This window comes from Callospermophilus lateralis, chromosome 3 (genome assembly GCF_048772815.1).
Source record: "Callospermophilus lateralis isolate mCalLat2 chromosome 3, mCalLat2.hap1, whole genome shotgun sequence".
NCBI classification, from domain to species: Eukaryota; Metazoa; Chordata; class Mammalia; order Rodentia; family Sciuridae; genus Callospermophilus; species Callospermophilus lateralis.
The window spans coordinates 99,343,952-99,368,962 of record NC_135307.1 but is presented as its reverse complement, the minus strand read 5'-3'; the positions used below and the strand labels follow the sequence as shown (position 1 = coordinate 99,368,962).

The following is a 25,011-nucleotide window of genomic DNA, read 5'->3' as shown; positions in this document are numbered from 1 at the left end:
CTGATTCTCACAACTTCTGTGTGTGTTTGAAGTGAGAAAACAAAAGCTCATATACCAGCATTTGAAGGAACTTCCACTGCTAAAACCTAACATTTTTGGAAAAGAAGCAATTTAGATATAGTGAAAAGAATCCAAAGACTTGTGCAAATAGTGTTGTTGCTCAGCTTGTACTATATTTTTTTCTAACATACTATATTTATGAAATAGGCATCTACCTTAGAAAATATCTGAATATTATGTGGAATAATTTATTTGCATAATTCCTACCACAGAAGATATCTTCCTTAAGAATATTTGAGCCTAATTCTGTGATTATTGAGATCAATTGAAATATAAAAATATAAAAACTAACACAGAAGGGAAGATTCAATATTAATTTTCATCTTGATAAACTCATATTCAATTTAATAGCTCTAATTTAGTGAAAATATTCACTTATTTGAAAATATAACATTTATTTCCTGAAGTGAAATAATATGGTCATATTATTGTGGATAGCAGAAGGTAAAAGAGAAGAAAGATTATTCCAATGTTAGAAAGAGCAGATGACTTGTCTTTATTATTTTTTAACTTGAAAGATCTAAGCCACATTTAAGTGAAAGAAATTAAAAAAAGGAATGAATTCTATGTAAGGCAATGCCCTACTCATCTGTTAAAAAGATGCACTATTACAGCTACAGATTTGTAAATTATATATGCTTCAGTAAGTATGCATGTTTGCATGGTTTAACTACATCATTCATAATTCTTTATAAAATTTGCTTAAGCTGTACTAAATAATTACAGCTATTCAATGGGCATATTTTGCTTGAAGTATTGGAATATTCATTATATATAAATAGCAACTTGTGTCTAGAAGATATTAACTCCAGGATTTTAAATGACCCCAAAGTTTGGGTTTTTGACAGATATGCTAAAGATATTAAAATAGTTAGAAATATAAGAAAATTGTTGACTCTACCCCAAATTTCTAAACAGTTATAATAGTATTATTGTGGTTATTAGAACCCAAATGGCTCTAGGAAAGAGCGCTACATTCCTACAGAATTATATATACTTTGGATTATTTTTCTAAATTCAGGAAGTATCCAGCTACCCCCACAATAGATACTGATACAAGCAATAACTACCAAATTCAAAGCTCAACTATCAAGATTTTTTTTATCCAAATGAATTAAACCTCTAACCTTAATGACTGCCTCTTGAATCATTTAAAATTAATTAGAGGGCTGGGGTTGTAGCTCAGTGGTGGAGTGCTTGCCTCACATACGTGAGGCACTGGGTTCGATTCTCAGCACCACTTATAAATAAATAAAATGAAGGTCCCTCCACAAGTAAAAAAAAAAAAAAATAAGAAAAAATCAATTAGGAAATCTTAACAATTAAGTTTGGAATCTTTCACCTTTTCTCTGGATGTTACATCCAGTAAGCACAGACAACAGAAAGATCCATGAGCTGAAATTGTCAATTTAGGGAGAGCAGATTGCCAAGGATTTACGTTTAAGCCTTTGTCTGTCATTGCTAGAGAAGATATTTGGTGCTTCAGAAAATATTTATTTTATATTTTTATTCTGAAGAAAATAAAATGACTTGAATTATTTAGCTCAGAGATACAGACACAAATTCTTAATTTTTGTCACTAATTTACAAGTACTTTCCATTGTTTATTAAACCCACATAACACATCTGATTTTTTTAATTAAACTATTTCTTAAGTAATTGCAATTTTTCATGAGTTTTCAGTCCTCTGGGTTTATTGTTTTCCTTCAGGCCTATTCATTTTATTTCAAAGCAATGAAAGATAACTATAAGTTTGCATTTATATAAATCTTCCTTCAAAATATATGCTAGATGGTCTAATATATCAATTGGAGAACAACAACAAATGAGATGAAAAGAGATAATGTACAGTGAAAGCACTTTGTAAAGTATAACACATTACCTAAATGAACTGTATCATTGTTACTTTTAAAAGCACTTAACTGACAGATCAAATAATATAATCATGAACAATAAAACTGCAAGATAATTTAGCCTTAAAGAGAAGAAAACTTATTACAGGAAGGGAAAATCAGTTCCCTTCTATAGAATTTAATGGGATAATCAAGTAATCAGACCTACAATTTTCTTCATTTTTATTGTATATTAGTCAAAACATCCAAATTTCACATGAAATTCATAATTTTACCATCTTTCCATGACAATTTATGATTTTAGTGTTTTTTTTCAAAAAAGTATCTATACATACATAAAATTTCAATATTCTCCTTTGTTCCCACTCTTTTTTCTTCTGATTTTTCTCATTAGCTGTTCCAAAACACTTCTATTCTGTTCAATTCATCTATCCCACTCATATTACTCTCCTTCTCAGCATATGATTATATATTCTCCTTAGCAAAAAGCAGAGGCCTTATAAATTCAATGGTCACATTTTCTCTATGCTACAGATAAGAAAATAAGAAGGAAAACATTCAAAACCCTGACAATTTGTAGCACTAGGAGATTTCTATGATGTAAATACTCCAAAGTTACTGATTTTAAGCAACTGTCTCACAAAATTCTTGTGTATTTAATAATCACCAATGATATGCATGAACTTCTCTCAAGCTAGACTACAAGGTAAACCTTTATTAAATGTGGATCCCAAGGATCCCATAAACTATTTTGATAACAGTATACACTCAATATATATAGAAATCAAATTATTTCTTGGGGGAATATAAGATAAAATGATTAACATAACTGAGTGTTTAATTTGTCTCTGTGTTTAACTTAACTTGTTCTATACTCATTGCAAACTTTGACCCTAAGGCCACAATTCTGTAAGAAACAAGGATATATCAATTTAAAAGTATTAAACTGTGGAATACATCTCATGAAGATACAAAATATATTTGGCTCTTGGAGTTCTGAGAGAACAAATGCTGTGTGCCTGTCATTAGAAAGCAGAATTTGGTTGACCTACATACTACATGGATTTCATAGTCAGCATGAAGCAAATATAAATTGAAGAAACACATAAAGAATATAATTTTTAAATAAGGCAGAAGTGCATAGTAGTTAATGATGTTTTGGTATAGGAGGAGACAATATTTTATCTATCACTTATTGATATGATTTGAATCTTTGTGATTCCTAAAATTCATATATGGAAACCTATTTCCAAGGTGACAGTATTAGGAGGTGAAACCTTTAGAATGTAGGAATGACATGATGGCAGAATCCTCAAGAATAGTAGTAGTACCCTAATAAAATTGTCCCAAGAGAGCTCTTCTCCCCTTCTACCATGTGAGATTAGCAAGAAGCCAGTAGTGTGTACTCTACAGAATCTACTATGCTGAGACTCTAATCTGTGTGTCCCACCTTCAGAACTGAGAATAAATTTTTGTTGTTCATTTGCCCAGATTATGGTAACTTGTTACAACATTCTAGATGGAGTAAGATACTAGCCAGTTGGACTTGGGCAAGCTCTCATCTCTCTAAGCCTCATCTGAAAAACAAAAAGAAACAACAGTAATGTCTCCCTTAATAATAGCATTGTGTGTAGATGGAATGACATAGTTCATCTGGGTATAATGATAATAATCAAGTGTAATGATTTCAGAAGGTTAAAAAGTGAAGACAGATACATTCATTAAAGAATTTCTCCTTAATTAGTAATTTTAAAATGTTAAACTTTATAATCACTGTGGAACAACTCCTTATGACTCCCAAGGACCTTACTATGCCCAGTGCATCACTTGCTAAGTGCTCTATAATTATTTGCCAGATGAGGGTCAATGAAATGCTTAAGACAAAAGAAATTAGAGTTTAAAGAAACTGAAAATAGTTTTTCTTTCTTCTTCTTTTTAAAAATATCCTTCAACACTCATCTGCATTTGAGATTAATGAAATCAAAGAAGGAAGGTGAGCAACACCCATAGAAATCAGGCAGAGGGTCTGATGCTGAGACATTTGAATATTGCTTTTTCTCTCTAGGAGTCTCAAGCATAGAAATGGGTTCTTTTCCCTTTCTTTTTCACTAAAATCATGTAGGTGGGCCTGCTTTGGGTGCCTGCTTTTCTTTCCCATGCAATCATGTAGGAGGGCATAGAGTTGGCATTTTGTACCCTTTTCCATTAGTGGCTTTATATCCAAGATAACCTCAACCCTCCTCTTTTAACATGCCTTCAATCTTTTCAAGGAACCTGCAACTCCCCCAGGCTTCAAGTCACCGCCTCCTTTTTCTCATACAATCAAAGCCACACACTCTACATTTCTTGCAAACAATAAAGGACTGACATTTAGCAGGAGGGTAACTGGAAGAGCACAGATCTAAGGTAGCATCATCTCTCACTTCTGTAGGTGGCTCGTGATTACAGTGGGGGAGTGTGGGCAGGGAGCCCCCTCCAACGAACCATCATCTTCTCTAAAGTGACTTCACTGTGAGTGAGTCTGCCACCACCACCACCAACATCGTTCCTGCCCCTCTGCCTATACCATCCCCACGATCTTCAATCAGACCATTAGCGGTAAATGTAAACTCTTAGAATGAGTTTGTGAACATGTGTATATTTTTAAAATATAAAAACTGAAATGCACTCTCATAATTGTATGTTAAAGATATTATATCTCATCATTATATCCTACAGATTTCTCAGTCATAAAGGATTGAGGGAACAAATTGATAATGAAAGTATGTGCTTAATTTTTGAAGTACTTTTACTAAGCAAGGAAAACAAGAAAGCAAGGAAGAGATGATAGGAGGAAAAATAATTATCTTCTTATCACATATTGCTACATAGAGTACTTCACTTATTAAAAAAATAAACAAAAGAAAATAACACACACAAAATTTAAACACAAGATTTCTTTCCCATTATGTTTTTTTTACGTAGCATCTGGCAGCATAGCTGACATAACTGTTTATCACTACTACTGGAAGCTGGCCTGGCACTTGAACCAAGACCATGTTGTCCTCCTGTGGGACATAAACCACCTCACAGAACACTAACCTCAGTCGGGTCACTCTAACAACACTGAAGTAATACAGGCAGGTCACTTCATTATTTTTTATAAACATAAAAACAAAATTGCGTTGCAAACCAGCAAATACCAAACATTCCCTCCATAAGAACAGTGGCCATTGTTTCTTCAACAAGTACACTAAATCTTCTCTCTAGCCTGCTTTCTTTCTAGATAAGTTTTGTTATTATTGTTTTCTTTTGTTTAAAAGACAGTGTCTTGCTATATTGCTCAGGCTGGCCCTGAACTTCTGGACTCAAGTGATCCTCTTGCCTCATCCTCCCAAGTAGCTGGAACTAAAATGGTGTCCATTGTGCCCTGAGTTTTGAAGATGTGCAGTCATAGAATTGTCCTTACTTCCAGAGGGCATCCTATCAGAGTGAACTTTGCTTTCTCATACTATCTTGCTGAGATACCCTCCAGTTGACCTCACAGTAATAAGTAATAAAGAGAACTTGTAAAACTGCAGGTCTGTTCCTGGTGGCCTTCAGCTGGAGGACATAAACAAGTATAATTAACTCTCTTCATAGATGAGGCAAACGATGTCAGCAAAGTTTTCTTAAAAAAGTCTGATAAGCACAGAAAAGTTAGACTTTTAAAAAATAGCTCAAGACTGTGAATATGTGTACATTTATAAACATTGCATGTGTGTATAGAATACCTCCAGGGCATTATGTAAAGCCATACCCTTTTTCCTGGTCCCTCTTTCAGTGACTGGCTTTAACACCTGAAAATGCTCCATTATTAGTCTATTCCTTTGGGTTACAGAACTGATTATTGTTTTGAAAAAACTAGTTCCATTTTATACACATTTATGTATCAGTTTATTACTCTCAGTACTGTCAGAAAGTCAATGCTCACACCAAGACAGGTTGGTAGAGTGGGGTATGTTGGGGGTGGCTACGGATGGCAGGTCCTGAGAAGTCATGATGGGGATCTCTGCAAAGTCAAATCTGGGGACAGAATGTCTAAACAGGGAACAAATGAGAAAGTGTGAAAGCACTGAAAATAAAACTAAACAATTTCATTTTGTGTTAGGACCAATCTAAGTTATTTATTTGTAAATTAGGAAAGAACACCAGGCTAGGAGTTCAGAGATCTGGGCTCTGATCCTGACTGTACTATTTATTTGATTCTTCTTGACAAGATACTAGATCTTCTGAACTCAATAAAATCAGTCCACTGGGTTCTCCAATGCACTAATCTGAAGCTCCCTAATAGGAGATGCTCATATAGACAGATGATCTTCCACCAATGGCAGATTCCTTTTAATCATATGCCTTCATTCATTGTATACCCACATTTTAAGCAGCCCCAGAGCTTCAATGTGTGCTAACTTCTGGGAAAATAATCTGGTCTCCACCCTGTAGCAATGCCTAAACAGAACCCTATGTAGAAGCTTGCTGAGCTCATTGCATGAACACATTTTGTATATTCTTTTTGAAAGAGTATCTATGGTTTCCAGGATAGGTGTTCATATCTATTCATCAGTTCGATTTTAGAAAAAAAAAATGCATACTTTCTTCCTAGTTCTAAAGGCCTGGAATAAAGCTCCCAGCCACAGTAGGTGTTTGATATATACAAATATTTAACTGCTTTAAAACATCATGATTGCAAAATGTGCTAATAGGACAAGAAAGAGGAATAAATACTCAATTTGCAAATAAGAGTACTCTAGCCAGATTTTATTAATGTTATGAATTTGCAATAGCTTGTACTAGGACACATAAACTTGATATAATACCAGTGGGAAAGACACACAAGATATTGCTTTGCTGTGCTCTAGGAACAAGAACTCTCTGGCCTTATGCAGTTACTTGAACTTTTTAGGTAGGAATAAAAATTAGGCAGAACGCTTATTCCATGGGATTCTGGGATTCTTTCTTGGACATATGTAAGGGAGTATAGCCCAGCTGAGTTAGGTGCCACTACTATTTGCATATTTTCTAAGTTTCTCTGGTTGTCTCTTTTCTATATTGAAAAGATAATCAAGGGAAATATCTTACATGTAATCTCTCTTTTATGTATGCCTCACTCTGCACACAATCCCAATCCCACGTTAACCTCATTCAGGGTCACAACCTGTTCCTCCATTTTCTATAATTCAGTTCTTCCAACACTAAATACTTTTTTTCCAGAAAAGAATAGAATATATTTTTAAAGGAAAAATAGGTGGACTCTGACTGGCCACTGACTTGGGAATTGAAGGAGAAGAACAAATCAATTCTCTTCTCTCTGTTTCCTTTTGACCTCCTTTGTTCTACCCACCACCTCATTCATGTCTGTCAGCCTGGAGTGAAGAAGAGAGCGAAGTGTAGGAACCACCAAGAATCACAACCAGCTAGACAGAAACTGAGAGTACTAGACCTTTCCATGTGTCTCTGAACCTGTGAGGAGGCAGTGAACTAGTGAGCACCACCATCTGGTCTAATTACACTTGATGGAAAGTATGTAAGTCACAAACACAAGACTCCAGGAACATGAAATTCCAAACTCAAGTCAATTTGAAGTAACCATAAGTAACCATAAGAATCTCTCTTTTGAATGTCCCCTTAAAGCTTCTTTTCTTCTGTTTTAGTGTATGTGTGTTGATAGACTGCAATGATTTCAGAAAAGGATTACTAGAATAATGAGGGTTTCAAAGAATAGATCATTATTTTCAAGTACTTGAAAAATTGTTATATACAATGGGGAAGCCAATTGATTAAATATTTTATCCAGAGGTAAGATATGGCTTATCGAATAGAAGACTTCAGGAAGCCAACTTTGGTTCAGATTTTAATTTATGAATTAAAATGTTCTAGTAAGGTGTGAAGCTGCATACCACAGTGTTCAAAAAAAAAGTGTTCAGAAAGAAACTAACCAAGGTGCCCTTCAAAAGATGTATAAAAAAATGTGGTATATATACACAATGAAGTATTACTCAGCCATAAAGAAGAATGACATTATAGCATTGATGGTAAATGGATAGAACGGAGTATTATCATGCTATGTGAAATGAGCCAGTGCCAAAAAGCCAGAGGTTGAATGTTTTCTCTAACATGCTGAAGCTAATCCAAATTAGGAGGGGTTAGAAAACAGAAGAAAGGTAAATGGAGTAGATAATGGGGAATGAAGGGAAGGGAGGAGGAATAGGATAGGGAAAGGGTGGAATGAATCTGATATAACTTTCCTATGTACATATATGAATATACCACAGTGAGTTTCACCATCATGTATCTCCACAAGATATTAATTAAGAAGAAAAACTATAAATAAGTAGCAGAAAGATCAATAGAGTAGAGGGAAGGGAAGCAAGAGAGGCAAGAGGGGAGGGAAAAAGGATGTACTGGGCCCTGAATTAGAACAAATTATATTCCATGTGTTTATAATTATGTCAAAATGAATTCTAATGTTATGTATAATTGAAAATAAATAATAAAAAATAAAAAGACAACAATATAAACTCTTATCAAATGTACTGGTGACTTCATTTGTATACCTTCCATTCTGATTTCTCTTTTTTTATTCTTTCCTCTTCTTCACTGTTGGTCTGCATAGACACATGTCACACACCATGTCACTATTTCAAATTTCTTGCTTAGATCAGTGAAGAGAAATTTCTTAAGGAAAGGTCACTGGTTCTATAGGGAAAATTTCAAATTTTATTGAAAGTTCTTGTGAAAAGTTGTAATGTTAAATACATATATTTGCAGAACTCCTTTCACATTAATGTGAGAGGGTTGCTTTCACTTAAAAAATAAGGAAGGATAATTAAAGAAAATGCCTACATATCCACCCTCATTGTTCTGAACTATTTTTGATTCTTCCAATATCCATGTGCATTTTATTGAATAAGCTCAATGAAAATGTTGGATAATATAATTGACTGTCAAATAATAACTGCTGTTTAAAAAATGGAAATAGATTATAAAAATATTTCTAAAATTTAATGGATGGGTTGCATCACTCTTTTTAGGAAGCTGAAAAGAGGAATGATTTCATTTCTTAGCTAAAATCTACATCATTTTTTTTTCTTTAAGGAATGTAAGCCATTTGTTTTTAGATTACAATATTTTCTCTATCTGCTTCTCAAATGTCACTGCCTAATATGCTCATTTTTAACATACCTGTTTACAATTCACTTTTTAAACACATGGATTATTTTAATTGGATTTTGTAATTAAGTTTGATAAGTAATATTGTCAATCCTTATACTTTTTAAGCAATCATTCCTAAATAAACTTTAAAAGGTTTTTTTTTAAAGAAGGGACACCACCTCTTTTACTTTAACTTTTTCTTTAAAGCATTTATTACCTTTAACATAGTTTAATGTTGTGATTGTGTTGGAAGTTTGCCAATCATCAAAGAAAGCTTGAGACTGTTACTGTGTCTTCAACAAGCCAGCTGTGGCAGCATTTCTGACCATGTTTATTGTGACATTTTCTTCTACCCTACTCAGTTTCTGGCAATCCATGCACCTTACATTGTCAGCATTCATATCAGCAACAAAAAGAGAAGACAATATTCGGATACAGAAAAAACACATTATTTACAAGTGAATATCTATGCTTGAATAGATTTCTCTGGCAAAGGCTTTTTAGGAACACTTAGAAGATAAGTAGTGAAAATTCAATTATACATATTTTAGAGTATAATGTTTTGGCATTTGTGAATCTAAAGTCAGACAAAGGATTTTTTGGATATAGAAAATTTAAGACAAATTGTAATAAAAAAAACACAGTGGGATGTATCTATGCAGAAGTGAGAAAGAATGGAGAGGCCATTAATATTAGAGCATCTACTATATGCCAGACTCTAAGCATAGAGTGTTTCATTTAGCCTTCCTAATGATTCTGACATAAATTTTATTATCTATTTTTACTCAGTAGAGGCAAATAGAGGTCTGAGAACTTAAAAACATTCACCAGAGTGACATTTTTGTTGAATTACATATTTCTTCAACATTCAAAACCAAGACCCCCAATTCCAAGGCCAGGGCAGGGCCTGTAGAAGGATGCTCCTGCCAGGCTGGCATCAAAGGGGCTAAGGAAGAATTTCAGTTGCTGTGCTTGGCTCTAGTTAGAGCATTATGTATTCCTACTTACTGCATTGGGCTATTACGAGATATGAGTAAGAAAATAGGTCAGTCGCTATGAAGGTTTTATCCTTGTTGAGAGGGCACTTTCCCTCCAGGTACTCCCTCTTGATGAGTCCGACACAGGAGAAATGCATTATCAATGATATAACCCAATGAGCAAAATGGTATCTTTTGTGTAACTGGTAGGAAGAAGGCAGCTAGGACATGCTGAAAACAAGAGCTGATGAAATCCCACCAGAACATACATGGCATAAGGCAGAGAGAGGAGGCATACCATTTTTTTTAGCCTAACCAACTACTCACTCTGCAAGCAGTCGGCGTTCAGGAGGTCCTGACACTTTTCATGGCACTTCACTCCACACTCCAGGCACTTCATGCCCTGCCGAGCAATGCCCCACAGGAGCCCTTCACACTCATAACAGTAGGTGGGTGTTGTAGCAGTCCAGACCTCGAAGTTGTGTGGGGTGGTGGAAGACATGGGGTAGATCAGAGCCTGCAAGGTCTTCTTGAAGACATGCATTTTCTGTGAGGATGAGAAAAGTGAACCATGCAAACCACATCAGTAGGTTTGGAGAGGAATTTCAATACAAAACAAACTATTTTATCATTTGTCCTTGAAAATGCTATTTTGAGAGAGCCCGCTTATTCTTCTCTCAGTACTCTAGAGCCCTATTCAGTTATTTGAACACAAAGAATTCCCTTACGTTCCAAACTGGATTGGACTCTGCTGTCACGCAACTTCTTTCATGGCAGCCAGCAGTTTGAATTACTTGATAAAGCCCCTTTCCCTGCTACAATGCAAACTTCTCAAGGGGAAGGGTGATGAACATCTTACTTGTTACTACACCAACTCTTAGAGCCTAACCTAGCTTCTGACTAAATACAGGTATTTAGGAAATATTAATTTTTAAAAACATCAATTTATATTACTATTCTTAATCTTAGTAGACTTTTAGTAAAATTGTGAGGTTTAAGGAAAGCATTCTTATTTTAAAAAATTATTTTATTTATTCTAATTAGTTATATATGACAGCAGAAAAACAATTAATTCATATTACACAAATAGAGCATAATTTTTTATGTCTCTGGTTGAACACAAAGTAGAGACACACCATTCGTGTTTTCATACATGTACTTAGGGTAATGATGTCCATTTCATTTCACCATCTTTCTCACCCCATGTCCCCTCCTTTCCTTCCCTCTCCTTTGCCATATCTAAAGTTGTCTGCTGAGCAATGAATTCCTCCCATGCTACCTACCCACAAGCATTCTTAATGCTGACTCCAAACCTTTAGAAACATCCCCACACCTCTTTTGTATCCTACCCAGGCCTCTCTGACTATTGTTCTCCATGACACTTTACCTCTCTTTAGCCCCAAACATGCTTCTTTTGTAATTCATTCTGCAGGGAATTCTTTTCAACACCTATCATTTAGAAAGTTTCTTATCAACTAATTAAGAAGAAAGCACTTGTAAAAAAGTTAAATGTGGCATTCTCTCATAATATATTTTAAAGGAGATAATTTTTAATAGTACATGGAAGGATTTTCTATTTACAAGTCATTGTTGAGTTGGAAAAAACACTAAATGATACTCAGGGGACTAGAGTTCCTTTGTATGAGTCTAATCTATGATCTTTAAAATGGGCTACTTTTGGCAAGAACTAACACTATCTTTCATCTTTCTTTGCTTAGTGCCTACACAGTACCTACCATTCATTGTCCCTGGGATATAGAAGGGATGTATGTTTTTTGTTTTGTTTCATAAAATGAATAAATGTCCTGCCATTTACAGTCTAGACTTTTAGTCTAGAGTGAGAAATAAAGTCATTAAGACTCACTTTTCTCATGCACCCTGCCTTTCATATGGTATTATTTTGAAGATCAAATTATATACTGATAACAAAAGTATTTTCCAGATTTCAAAACATTAAATAAAAATACTAAGTATTAGTATTGATGGGAGATTTTCAAAAATAAACATAGGTGATAAAAGAGAAGTGATTGGACGAGTCCTACTATACTCTTCTCACAGCTCATTATGTGAGTGACTTCCTGAGAGACATACCAGTACTCTTCATGATTATATTTATTGATAATTTCCCATAATTTTCTGTTGCCAAATGAATGCCTATTTACATAATCCCAAAGGAGCATAACAGATAAGGAAGCACTTATATTTTTGCATTAATCATCCTTAAGTCTCATTTCAGAATATTTTCCTGCTGTGTTAAAATGACCAAATGTGCATTATTTTTCAATTTCAAAGTATGGTAACAGCATTATTTCCCTTTATAAGTCCATTCTCCTCACTGTGTTTTCCCAGAATATGTTTGATAATGGTATTGGGAGGTCCTCTACCAGGGAATTAAGCTTTGCTTCAAATTTTTCCTTGAATGACTAGGTCCATTCTTACTATTACATGAGGGTCTGGTCAGTCCAAAGCTCCTTATGTTTCAAATGAATCTACAGAACAGCAGCATGGAATATTAATATGGGAATTAATTAAGTGGGAGGCCCCAGTGTCAGGATTTATACAACTAGAACTGGATCCATCCCTTTTCAACGATGATAACCTGAGCCAAATAAATCTTTTAGCTTCATGTCAGAATGAAGATGTTTTACAGAAAACTATTGAGAATCCTTTGAGAATTAGAAGTATGCATTATTCATCTTTGCCTCCCCTTTACTGCCCAGGAGAGTATCTGCAATATCATTAAAGTGAATTGAATTATCTTTGGCATAGCAGATTTTCTCTCAGAGATTCACAGTCTCCTGTTCTAGTGGTTTGAGGGACAAGGGTGTGTGTGTGTGTGTGTGTGTGTGTGAGAGAGAGAGAGAGAGAGAGAGAGAGAGAGAGAGAGAGAGAGAGAGAGATATTAATATAGAATCCCAGGTTTAGCTTAAAAACTAAGAAGAAAATTCAATAATCCTGAAATAAGTGCATGAAGCATTTTGTTGTTTGTTTTAATTGGGGAAAAAGAACAACTATTCTAATTTGGTGTAATGCTAGGTGGGGATAGAGTAGTTTGCTACTGAGCTCAAGAAAAACAAGAAATATGAATTTTAAAAGGGGAGCTGGTCAATGGGTTGTTTTTGAACATGAGATTATACACACACATTTCAAATTTAAATAAACGACTAATCTATTTTATCTAATACTCTATATCTATTTTCTTTTTCTGAATTCAAGTAATGTCACTCCCATAAATCTTATGTTACAGTAGAAACAATAAGTATTAATTCTTGTAGAAAAATTAAACGTGTTAGAAGAAAAAAATAAAAGCTCTGAATAGATATTTGAGAAAGTTCATTGACATGTTTTGTTTGCTTTGGTTTTGTTAAAGAGCCGTGATTCACTTCATGAAAAGGGAGAATGAAGCTAGTTTCAAAAAACTAAGAAATATAAAAATTTAATAGCATATGGAAAACCAATTGAATGGGGCATGAAAACAAATTCCAACACTTAACAGTTGTAGATGCTAAAGAAAAATATCAGATAACTCATTTGAGTCCCAGATAAATGATAATATTTTTTTTTCATTCTGGACTTTTGGGATACGGGGCTGTGTTTATCAAAGCTGAAAATTACTCTAAGCTAAATGGAATGTTATTTCAGCAAAGGGGAAGGGAAAATAATTTTAAGATAGAAAGCATCGGTTTTATAACTGAGGAAAGCATATAAGATATAATTTCATTTAATTTATAAAAACAGTATTTAAAAAGCTACTTGATAGAATAGGAATCTGACATCTCAAAATACTGCATCTCATGGAAAAAAGGTACTTCCTCAGCAGCAAAATCAGATCAAATTCAAACAAGATTATAAGAAAGATAGAGAATGTGGGAATTTCATAGAATAAGGAAAAAAAGATCAAGTAACACTGAATAAAAGCCTAGCAGAAAGAAGCAAGGGATCATGGCAAATGGAAGTCTGCTGCTCATCAGTAAAAACTGGATGCAGTTTTTTCTTTTAATGTAGAAGTTAAAGTTGGCAAATAGGTAATTTGCTACAGATAGTAGAGTACTTTGTGAAGGGAAAGAATTGAATTGGGGTGTTATCCAGAGCAGGTCTTGGACCTTGATGCACAACTGGAAGAGACAGACAACCTTCCATAGTGCAAAGCTCTGCAATGATAGATTCAACCAGCCACAGAGTAAAAGTATCTGGAAAAATACTACATTTGTACTGAACATGTACAACATTTTTTTGGTCATAATTCCCTTACTGAACTTGTTTAAGAACTTTTTATGCAGTACTTAATATTGTTCTAGCTATTGTAAGTAATCTAGAGATGACTTAAATTATATGGGAGGGTATATGTAGATTCTATGCATGTACCATGCCATGTTATATAAGGGACTTGAGCATCTTAGGATTTTGGCATAAGGAAGTTTCAGAACCAATTCAATGCCCCACAGACACTACAAGATAACTGTATGTATAAGCAGCTGTCAGAAGAATAACCAGAGCCCTAATAACTGTGATTAGAATTCAAAGACTAAAGGATTTGGCAACATGAGTGACTTGCTGCTTATCTAATTTAAATGTTTTTAAACTTTCTAAATATTTTATAATAAACTATTTTCTAAAAGATATGTATTTTCTGATTACAATAAAACACGTGTTTGCTGAAAAAATAAATTATCAAATAGAAGTATACTAAAATAAAAAGTGAATATAAAATTTATATGATTTAATGTTTCAAAGTTAAGTAGAGTTTGATGAGTATCCTTTCAGTATTTCTTCTAGGAATAAACAGGACATAAAAACTTTTGCAATTAGGAAAATCAAGAGCAATCTTAATTTTACATTGCTTGGATGATTTCAACAAATAAAAATTTTTAGTATATGTTGACACTGCTTTAAACTGTTGAGATGAGAGTGAGGGATGTTTGATTTTCTGACAAGCTTTTATAGGCAAGGGTAAACTATAGAGTACAAAGGGGAGGATGCTCATATCCCAGGAAAATATTTTTTTTAATTATTGTTCCAAGAAATGAATTTAAGTTGACTTTCACTGGTATATCACTTTTTGAACAATCAGGACCCTGGAAGGAAATAAATTAACTTTTCTATTCACAACTGTCTGAGGAAACTAAAGTGAGTCTGAAAATTAAAGCAGTCAGGCTTTCTGCCAAAAGCAATGACTAGTGTTTTTAGACCATTGAAATTCTAATGCTATATTATTAATAATGCTAATAATTATATTAGCAGCAAAGTTTGTCTGCCTCCATTTGCCATACCCATTTTTTTTCTCCTACCATGTTAACCAGTGATCATTCCAATGAAGGTCTATTTCCCCTCACATCCTGTGTGTTCCCCTCATGAGACTATGTAAACCAACTACTTCCCATACCCTAGACAATTACATTTAGATAGTTTAAACAAAAAATGTGATTTTGGTTTTGAAGCATTTTCCATATTCATGATGCATAATTTTAGGGAAGAAATATATTCACTGTTCTCTAGGTATACATTTTACTATTTCTGAACAAAAGCATCAGAGAGATTTGCAGAGCAAATATTAGGTACAGTGTGACCTTTGAAATTTGTTTTAACATAAAGACAAAAATATAGAAAAGTTCCTGAGTATAAAAACAGATATAATTTCAGTGTTGATTTAGTCTTCATAATAATCATTATGTAAGACCAACTTTAAAAGCTAAAGTTATTCAGGTACATTTTTCTAACAGCAGAGAGTACAAACCAAAACTGAAAGTTATATGCTATTCATGAAAGAGTGTAAGTAATTTGATTTTACTTGTATTGTTTCATAATAGAGACTAATTATCATTTTCCTAATGCAGTGAGTCCAAACAAAGAGGGCAGAAACATGATAAAGTGGCTAACTCATCGATTCAAAGACAGTACAACAGTTTATGCCATCTGTTACAACATGGTACATGATCTGAAAGCAGACTATTATAGATTTTTCATGTACTATAAATGTCACTTTTTCCTTCAATTCAGACATCTAATGAAAATTTATGTATAAATGATGGAGCTGGTATGAGATAATTCATTTGTTAAATATAAGAAACCAAAAATTATGTGAATTCCTCCACCAGGGGAAACTTTAGCCATCTTAGTAGCATAAGTAGTATAGTCAGTTATGGAGTTGGGAAATTGTACAGTGAAAAACAGTTAATCATAAAAGTAACATTTTTACTATGTAGTTATCATGTGTCCACAATGGATACATTGAGTATCATTTCTATTATTTATCCTTTTCATTTATGTCATAAATATTCTTTGTATATACTTCATGAGAACAATTAAAATACAAATTTATATATCCAACTCTATAAGTTAGAACATTTAGGATGAACACAGGAGAGTAAAGAGTGAATCTAAATAGACAAAAGAGAAATACATGTGACAAAAAATGGAGAAACAATCTGGAGTCAACAAAGTAAATACAAGAAAAGGTTCTTGTAGCACTGATTTTGCAGAAAAAGAAAGAAAATGCAAATAAATAAAACTAGAATTAAAATGGCACAAGAATTTTAGAAATTGCATTGATAAGGTCAATTTGGTGGTACTAAATTTGAAAGTTTAGAAAAAGAGACATGGGAATATAGGTAAGTAGTAAAGTGCTTCCCAGCATGCATGAGAGATGGATTCAATTCCCAGCAACACACACACATACACACACACACACACACACACACACACACACACGCCACATGTGCACAAACACGTACACACACAAGGAAAAAAAGATGGCTTTCTGGGACAAATATAAATGATCAAAATTAATTCACTAACTCAAGAACAAATGTTTGAAAAACATGGTTATAATCACTATATTAAATAAGTTGATTCAGTAGTCAAATAACCACCCTCAAATTAAGCATCAAATAAGCATCAAGTCCAGATGGTTTCAGAAGCAAGTTGTGCCAGCCCTTCAAGGTACAGCAATTTATTTATGAAAACCATCCCAGTGAATCTCAAAAAAGGGAAGCTCCCCAGCTTATTTTGCAAAACCAGTTTAAAATATTGATGTCAAAGTTGTTCAAAGATACAGCAAACCATAAGCTCATTTAACTCATGTGCATAGATTTAAAAAACTGAATTGTTAGTAAAGATAGAGCAAATCAAAACTAAGAAAATTTCCATAACTTGCCTGAGGCCTCACTGCTAGTAAATAGTAGAACTCGACCAACATGAACCTCAAGCCAAAGACTGTGCTCAGGAAGAAAGATAAAATTAGGACCAATAACAATATTTATAAGCAAGACATAATATTTACACTGGGCATCATTACTGCTGGTTTCCATGTCAGCACTCCCTGGACAGGAATCTAAGCCTCAACTGCAAAGAACAGAGCGAGGCATTAGCATTCATGGAGATAATGCTGGCCCACATCTGGCACAAGATACAAGAGCTTTTTCTTTCCTTGAAAAAAAAAATGACTGAGCTTTCTATCGTCTCTTTCTTTAATTAAAATTGAACTGCCATCATTTGATATTTCTCACATGGCCAAGCCGTTTTCCTTCACTTAAAGGCAAATATTCCACGCTTTCACTTCCAGGGTGCCTAACAAGACTTTCAGCACTGAAGTGTGGAAACTGTTCCCTTCAGCGTTTACATTAACTGCCTATATAATGACTGAAGATGACAGCTTGTCAAGAGTGACATTTCATATGCCTGTTGTAGAGAAGTCATAGTTCATGTACTTTTTGAGACATGGGCCCCAGGGAAATAAGCTTTGTGATTCTGAGAGGGAGCTAATGGACTCTATTCATCCAACCAGCACCCACAGAGATGTTGTTTAGTTAGGCCTTCTGAAACTAAGCAAGTAAAGCGATGTTATTAAGTTGCTATAAAGTGGATCAGTAGCAAATTTACCCATAATGTGAGGATATATTCCCTGCTCAGGGACTCAGAAAATGTATCGCCTTCCATTAACTTATATTGTTTTCCTTTTCATAGAGATAAAATTCATAGTTCTAATGCCATATTTCAAAATATAAGAGAGAAAGTGTACAGGCATTTATCAATAAAATCCTTAAATTCTGATTATTTCCTCAAAAACACAAGAACAGAAGCCTCAAGATTCAGCAACTAAGATGGGATTTTCTCATAAAACAGAGGATGAGTCATTGTCTTGTACTCAAACTATATTCAAAATAGCAAGGCTTCATAAATATCATGTCTAAGACTGAGACACTGGAAATGCAGTCACCTTTTCTTAAGCTTGTGCATAATAGAACATGTATCAACTTGCTGTAGACTCTGAATATTCAAATGAACATATTCAATGAACATAAAGGGCCTCCCCATCCTTTCATGCTTTTTTTTTTTTTTTTTTGTACCAAGGATTGAACCCAGAGGCACTTTACCACTTAACCTTAACCCCAGCCCATTTTTTTTTTTTTTTTAATTTTGAGACAGGATCTCTCTAAGTTGCCTAGGATCTCACTAAGTTGATGAGGCTGGCCTCAAACTTGTGACTCTCTTGGATCATCCTCCCAAGTTACTGGGAATAAAGGTGTGTGCCACCACACCCAGAGTCCTTTCCTATTTCTGTATGTGTATATTGGGGTAGGGAGAGCTTGTTGACAGAAAGAACTAGGAGTGGTCGACTTTGGGATGGTGGATAACACTGTCAGGAAGAGGAGCATAAGAAATACAGATGTAAGTAATTATCTTTACTTAGCAATTATATAGAAAGGTAAAACAAGAAATGCACTATTGGCAGAATTTTTTATTCTATAAAAATGACAAAGTTGCTAAAAATTGGGAGAGGTAGGAGATAGTAGTTCCCATAAGGCAGTTCACAGATATATTGTCTTGAGTAAATTCCCAGGTGAGTGTGAAGGATGGTGCTACCACTGCACAACACCCAAGGCACAAACACTGGGAGTTTTAAAAACATCCCTCACACTCAGGCTGTACCTGGAGCCAATTAAATCAGAATTGCTGGGAGTGAGACCCAGGCATTGGTATGTTTTAAAGCTCCCTGAGGTGTTCTAATGAGCCAAATTTAAGAACCGCTGACCTGGATATTTGCAGCCTATTTTATCTTCTAATCAGGCTGTTCTTTCATTCAGTAAGAATTTACAAAGCATCTACCTCATGCCTGACAGTGTACTAAGCAACAATGATGAAAAAATTTAATAAGAGCAATAAACAAGGTTCAGTGCTACCCTATGATATCAGAGTTTATGAAAGTTTATGCAAAATAATCAAATTAAATGAAATAAAAATAAAGATGGTAGCTCATAGGTATTGTTCACTGTGCCCTAAACTATGCCAAACATTAAGCATCCTTCCCTAATCCTCTCAGTTTTATTATCACCTCACTTTATAGGTGAGGTAACTAAGACTCAGAATTGCAAACTTGTAACAATGTTAAGTGGCACTGGGGGACACATACATATCAGCCTTCACTGTAACCATACCATGCTATCAAGGTCATGACTAAATGCTATCAAAGCCCATAGGTAGAAACTAATATTTCAACCAGGAGGGGAGGTGGGTATTTGGAGAAAGCCCCCCAAAAGAAGTAAAATTTAAACCTTAAATGTGATGGTATTAGGGTTTCATGTATATATGAAGAGCAGAGGAGAATTGGCATGATAGTAAAGCTGAAGCCCTAAGGAAGTATTTCGGGGTCAGGATTTCCAAGCTCCCAGTTATTCCTGAAACATTGGAATAAGCATTACAAATGAGTGGCTCAAGCAGAATGGGTTTTGCTCCTGTGAGCATGATCAATATATAATTAGTAATTGACACTGCACCTACCAGTTCCTCGTTGTTGAGTGATGTCCTAATTACCATAGCCAAGGAGAGACCAGATTTCCGGGCAGCCAGGGTCTAAAATAAACAGAATTATGACTTATTAATATATGGGGAGGTTGTCCTGAACATGATGCCCAGCAGAATGTAAAAATGTAAGGATAATTGGAATTACTGTTCACATTTTAGTCAACAAGGACCTCCCTGCTCAGTGGTTGAGTAGTTCACTCAGAACATGCACTCAGAGGACACTGAAGCTGGAAAGAACACTGTACATCATCAAACCCAACCTCTACTTGGTACATGTGGTGAAACTCAGGACTAATAAGGCAAGGTGATCTGCCCAAAGTTTCCAGGCTAGCAAGAGGCTTCTAAAACTGTGTTATTCCCCAATGTTTTCATGGTCTCATTTCTTCATAAAACATGACCATGGATACTGAGCCAGCCTGACATGTGGAATGGGCCTGAATCATAGTTGATTCTGGGTGATTCTTTGAGTTCTGCACAGATTTCTAGAATATTTCTCCATTTATAGCCAGGATATTTTCTTCCAGTTGTCCATTTTATTTATCAAGAATTATTATACTCAGATTCATAGTCGTCACTTAAAGCTGGCAATGTAAGTGATCCTAAACAAGTCAAGTTCCTTTAGTTTTTCCCCACCTTTAAAATAGAGCCATCATCACCTGCTTCTATCCAAAATATTTGTGACATATTAACTCAGTAAAGCTATAGAGAACTTTGAAAATCAGAAGTTCCAAATGGGAATTTTAAATCTGCTATTTCTTTAGGAGCAAAGGGAAATCACGGTGGAATGATACATTCCTGATCATACTATGGACCCATCTGGTCATCAATATATCTTCTAGGGGTTATGAAGCCAAATCCTAAAGTTCTACACATACCCAATTAAGGAAGTCACTCTCCATCCCTACTGTGACAACCTAAAGAAGGCTTATTTCCAAGAGTTTACTCAAGATAATACTCATCTCTGATCAGTAATTGCCCCTAAATTTATGTCTGTAAATCTATTTTAGTCCGCTTGCCTTTGTCGTATGCATAATTGAGTTTCTCAGAATTGAACTAGAGGTTAAATTCTTGGAGAACCCACACTTTTTATTCTTGTATGTTTCTGTCTTTCATTTTCCCATCTTCCCCTCTTTTACCTCTAGTAAGGAAAGAGTATATGTGAGAGGAGTGTCAAATAATAATAATAAAATCAATTGAAAAGCACTTACCATGGCCTGAGGATTCCGGGAGTGAAAGAAAGAAAAGTTTAAATAATTAAACATAGGAAAGGTAGGAAGATTATAACCATGTTAAATTAGTCTAACTTCATAAAATTATATCTACACTATAATGACAGGAATCTGAGATAATTGTACTGACACATCATGCTTTCCAATATAAGAGCTTTCCAGGCAGGCTCTTATTTTAAAAATCAAAGTAATGGCTTTCAGATAAAGGTATTTTTAGCAAAATTAAAAACTGCTGGTACAAAAAATTATTGACTAATTGTATATTTATGTTTCTTTATGGGAAAATATGTTTTTCATGTCATAAGCTATGTATGGTCATATAGCATATGACCATAGAATCTGACATTTTGAAGGATAGAAAATAAATACTTTTTTTCCATGTTGATGGGATTTTTTCTTTACACTCTAATACAGACCACTATCCCACTATCAGTTCTTTGCATTTCTACTTGTTACCAGAATATTTCAATAAAGAAGAGTAAGTTATTCAGAATCACGTTCAGAACTAATAAAAATGTTAATGACTTGGGAACCATGGTTTTCTTGGCATAGAAGAAGAGCTTATTAATTTGGCTAGAATTGGCTTTAATATAATAGAAAAAAGAATTGATTAATATTATCTGCTTCCTTTACAAAGTATTCAAGTTCTGAATTAAGATAAAGAAGCTCAAATCAACCATTAAACTTCGCCTATTAAACTTGTAGTCATTCATAGCATTGAACACATCAAAGTCCAGAAGCTCATTTGGCATGCTGTGTGTTTTCTTTGGGCTCAATTATAGAGTCATTTTAACTCAATTTGTAATTCCAACTAATATCAAAAGTGGTCGAAAGGTTAGAGATATTTTTCCCATCAAATACGTTTTAAAGAAACACTAAATGAAAGACTTGGTAGAATCTGACATCATATGTTTTATTCTATGAAGTATTGACAGGCTAGGTAGTTAATGAGAATGACAACATTATATTTTAATAAAGAAAAAGTCAATACATGCAATCAGAAAAACAGGAGTAACTTACCACATCTCGTACAATAGGCAAAGTTTTTTTCCTTCGAAGATCTGGCATACTGTCAATACCATAAAGGCCCCGCCCAGCCCTGAAAGGGGTTACAAAAGAAATGATTTTTTTATGAGTAAAATGACTTCCTATGAGAAAAAAATCCACTGTTATTTGTATGAAGGCTATAAAAAAGATAAAGTGGATACCATGGTTTTCAACTAATTTCTAAAATAATGTAGATCCAAGACTATAGGGCTTTGACCAGTGTCTGAGAGAAACTCTAGCTACCATAGGAGTTGCACTTGCTTGCTTAGAGAGCTCAGTGTGTTGGAATTTTAAGTATTTTTTGTTACAGCAATGAAATCTGATATTCATCAATAATATAATGATTAAATAAATCTATGGAAGAATGCAATAATTAAAGTGGATGAGGTAAATGTTTATGTGTATATATGAAAAATAATCCTAAAATTGAAAACAATAAGTTTTCATTTTAATCATATTTAGTAAGATCTCATATGTGTGTATGGTTAAATAAATGCAAAATATGTAAAGGATGTTGTCAAACATAAAATTGTACATACCTCTTTGAAATTAAATAGGGTGAGAAAAAAAGAGAAGACTCTTGCTATGTTATACATGTGGAAAAATATGTCATTTTGCAAATAAAATGATTTTAAAAGATGAATCCTTATGTTTCTTGAGAAGAGAATCTGATGCAATGTTTGTTTTTTACTGCATCAATCTAGCCATCTTGTACAATCAAGAAGTTGTTAAAATAATTGATAGTTTCTCTTTATTCCACTTGACACAAAAACCTCTTGCAGATCTCTTGCTAAGTACCTGCTTATCTGTGTCTTGAGGTGGCAACTGGGATATAACTATCAATAATAGCTTATCAGTAGTTTAGACTCCATTTTTACATAGATGGTCTCTATGTTGTTGCTGCTTATCTTAATAAAGGGCAATATTTTGTCTTACTGGATTTTTTTCTTAGTAGCTATAACCTTAACTCCATTACTTTTTCTGGTCTCAAATACTAGCTTGGTAATTTTGGAGAAATCACTAACTTCATCATACAACTCATATAAAATAATAATGTAATAAAAACAATCATAATGAAGAAAATGGTAATGCATGAGTAGCAATAGTGTCATAACTTATATGCAATAACTAACACAAAATATTCAAACTATTGCAGATGTGTAAGGAGAATGTCAATGATGAACAAGTTATTCCTACATTGATGCACTTCAATGGAAAGCAGGCTTTAGATCACAGGATAAAGGAGAGGAGCAAATGTGGAGCAGAGATTATGAACTATCAAAGAAGAGAGAGAAAGAAGAAAAGAAGAGAAGAGAGCATGTGTATTGAGGAGAGATGACATTTTAGAAACATTCCATTATTGTATACTAAAGAAGTTAATGCTTAAGCTAGGCCGGTGCCTATAGTCCTAGCTACTGGAAAGGCTGAGGCAGGAAAATTGCCTGAGGCCAGGAGTTAGAGGCTGGCCTGGGCAACCTAGACCTTGTCTCAAAAACTAAAGAGAAAATAAACTTAATATTTTTTTCTATCATTTCCTACAATAATGCCAATATACCAAGGGCTGTTAAAAATCACAGTGTGTCAAAGCTTGAGAATTTGGGTTACAAAAAAGAGTCTTTTCTTTTTTTCCCCCTTTAACAAAATTATTTTGATAATAGCTTTGTGTTTTCATATTTTCTGTGTTATAATCATTTCATGTTTAGTTGACAAATAATAATTGTGTCTATTTATGAGGTGGAATGTGATGTTTTAATCTATGTATGCATTGTGGAAAGATTCAATCAAGCTAAATGACACATCCTTAACCTCATCAACTAATCATCTTTTTGTGGTGAGAACATTAAAAGCTCTTTTGAATTTTAGGAATCTGTCAGATTGAAAAAGGGCAAAAGAGCAATGACCTATTTTTTTTCAACACCCATCTTCAGAAAGCATACCCACTACCCATTAGTGTAAATTCTTCCTTTCCTCCTGTCCTCTTTCCATATTCGCGCCTTCCACACCAATTCAGGCTTGATCCTCTCACATCTGAAACATTAAGCATGTGGGAAGACAGCTATGTGAATCTCTTTAAGGAACGATTCTTCCAATATTATTTGTTTTAATCTTAGTCTGTGATTCCAAGTAATTTTTCTTTCTCCCATCTGTGAAGAGTACTAATAATGACATAAGTATACATTAAGAAATATCCTTTCATTACACTGCATATCAATTATAATTTGCTGTCAAGTGTTTTGAAATGTTTTGACTCTTGAAGAATGTAACTTTTGCAGCTATGTAAAGAAACACAATCAATTGAGATTATGATTGAGAAAGTGATTTTATGAACTGTAAAGTATTATTTAAACAGATTGTTTCCTTCCTATTGATATATTTTTTCTTTTATTTATTGTTTCCTTCTTTTCATGGAACTTAATTCAGATTCTCAAAGTATACCCTGAATATTAAGCCAATCCTACAGACACAATTGAACACGTGTGTTTTCATGGAGCCTGACACATCACTCCTTTGCTTGCCTCATCAGAGCGCTGATATTCAAGGACCACAGCTAAATTTGAGCTGAATGTGATAAGGATCCCAAGATGGAAGACACATCCAAAATTCACCTCTGCCTCTTTTGACCTTACCATTTAATTTCACTTAAATTTTGTAACTTGGAAAGTTGAGACACAATAAAAATGTTCTCTTAAGCGTCACAGGCTCAAAGATGCTCTTTTTAAAAACATTAGGTTGTGTTCCATCTTACTTTTACTTTTTTTATTACTATAAAAAAGTAAGCAAACATTTTCTTGAGACTAAGCCTCAAATAATAATAAAGCTTTTCTTGCAAACCTAGACCTTAAAAAAAGTCTTCCCTATTGACTTCACCTCGGG

General features: G+C 34.1%; 1 protein-coding gene across 2 annotated transcripts in view; it reads right to left on the bottom strand.

Moving 5' to 3' along the window:
• Unc13c (unc-13 homolog C) overlaps window positions 1–25,011 on the bottom strand; it is a 539,205-nt gene that overhangs the window by 340,733 nt on the left and 173,461 nt on the right. The window contains exons 4-7 of one of the 2 annotated variants that reach the window (XM_076848586.2): window positions 22,111–22,189; window positions 21,070–21,075; window positions 19,838–19,909; window positions 10,388–10,607 (exon numbers count right to left, since the gene is read on the bottom strand). In XM_076848586.2, coding sequence (XP_076704701.2) covers window positions 10,388–10,607; window positions 19,838–19,909; window positions 21,070–21,075; window positions 22,111–22,189 — 377 coding nt within the window. The remainder of the gene's footprint in view (window positions 1–10,387; window positions 10,608–19,837; window positions 19,910–21,069; window positions 21,076–22,110; window positions 22,190–25,011) is intronic. The other variant, XM_076848585.2, reaches the window with a different exon arrangement.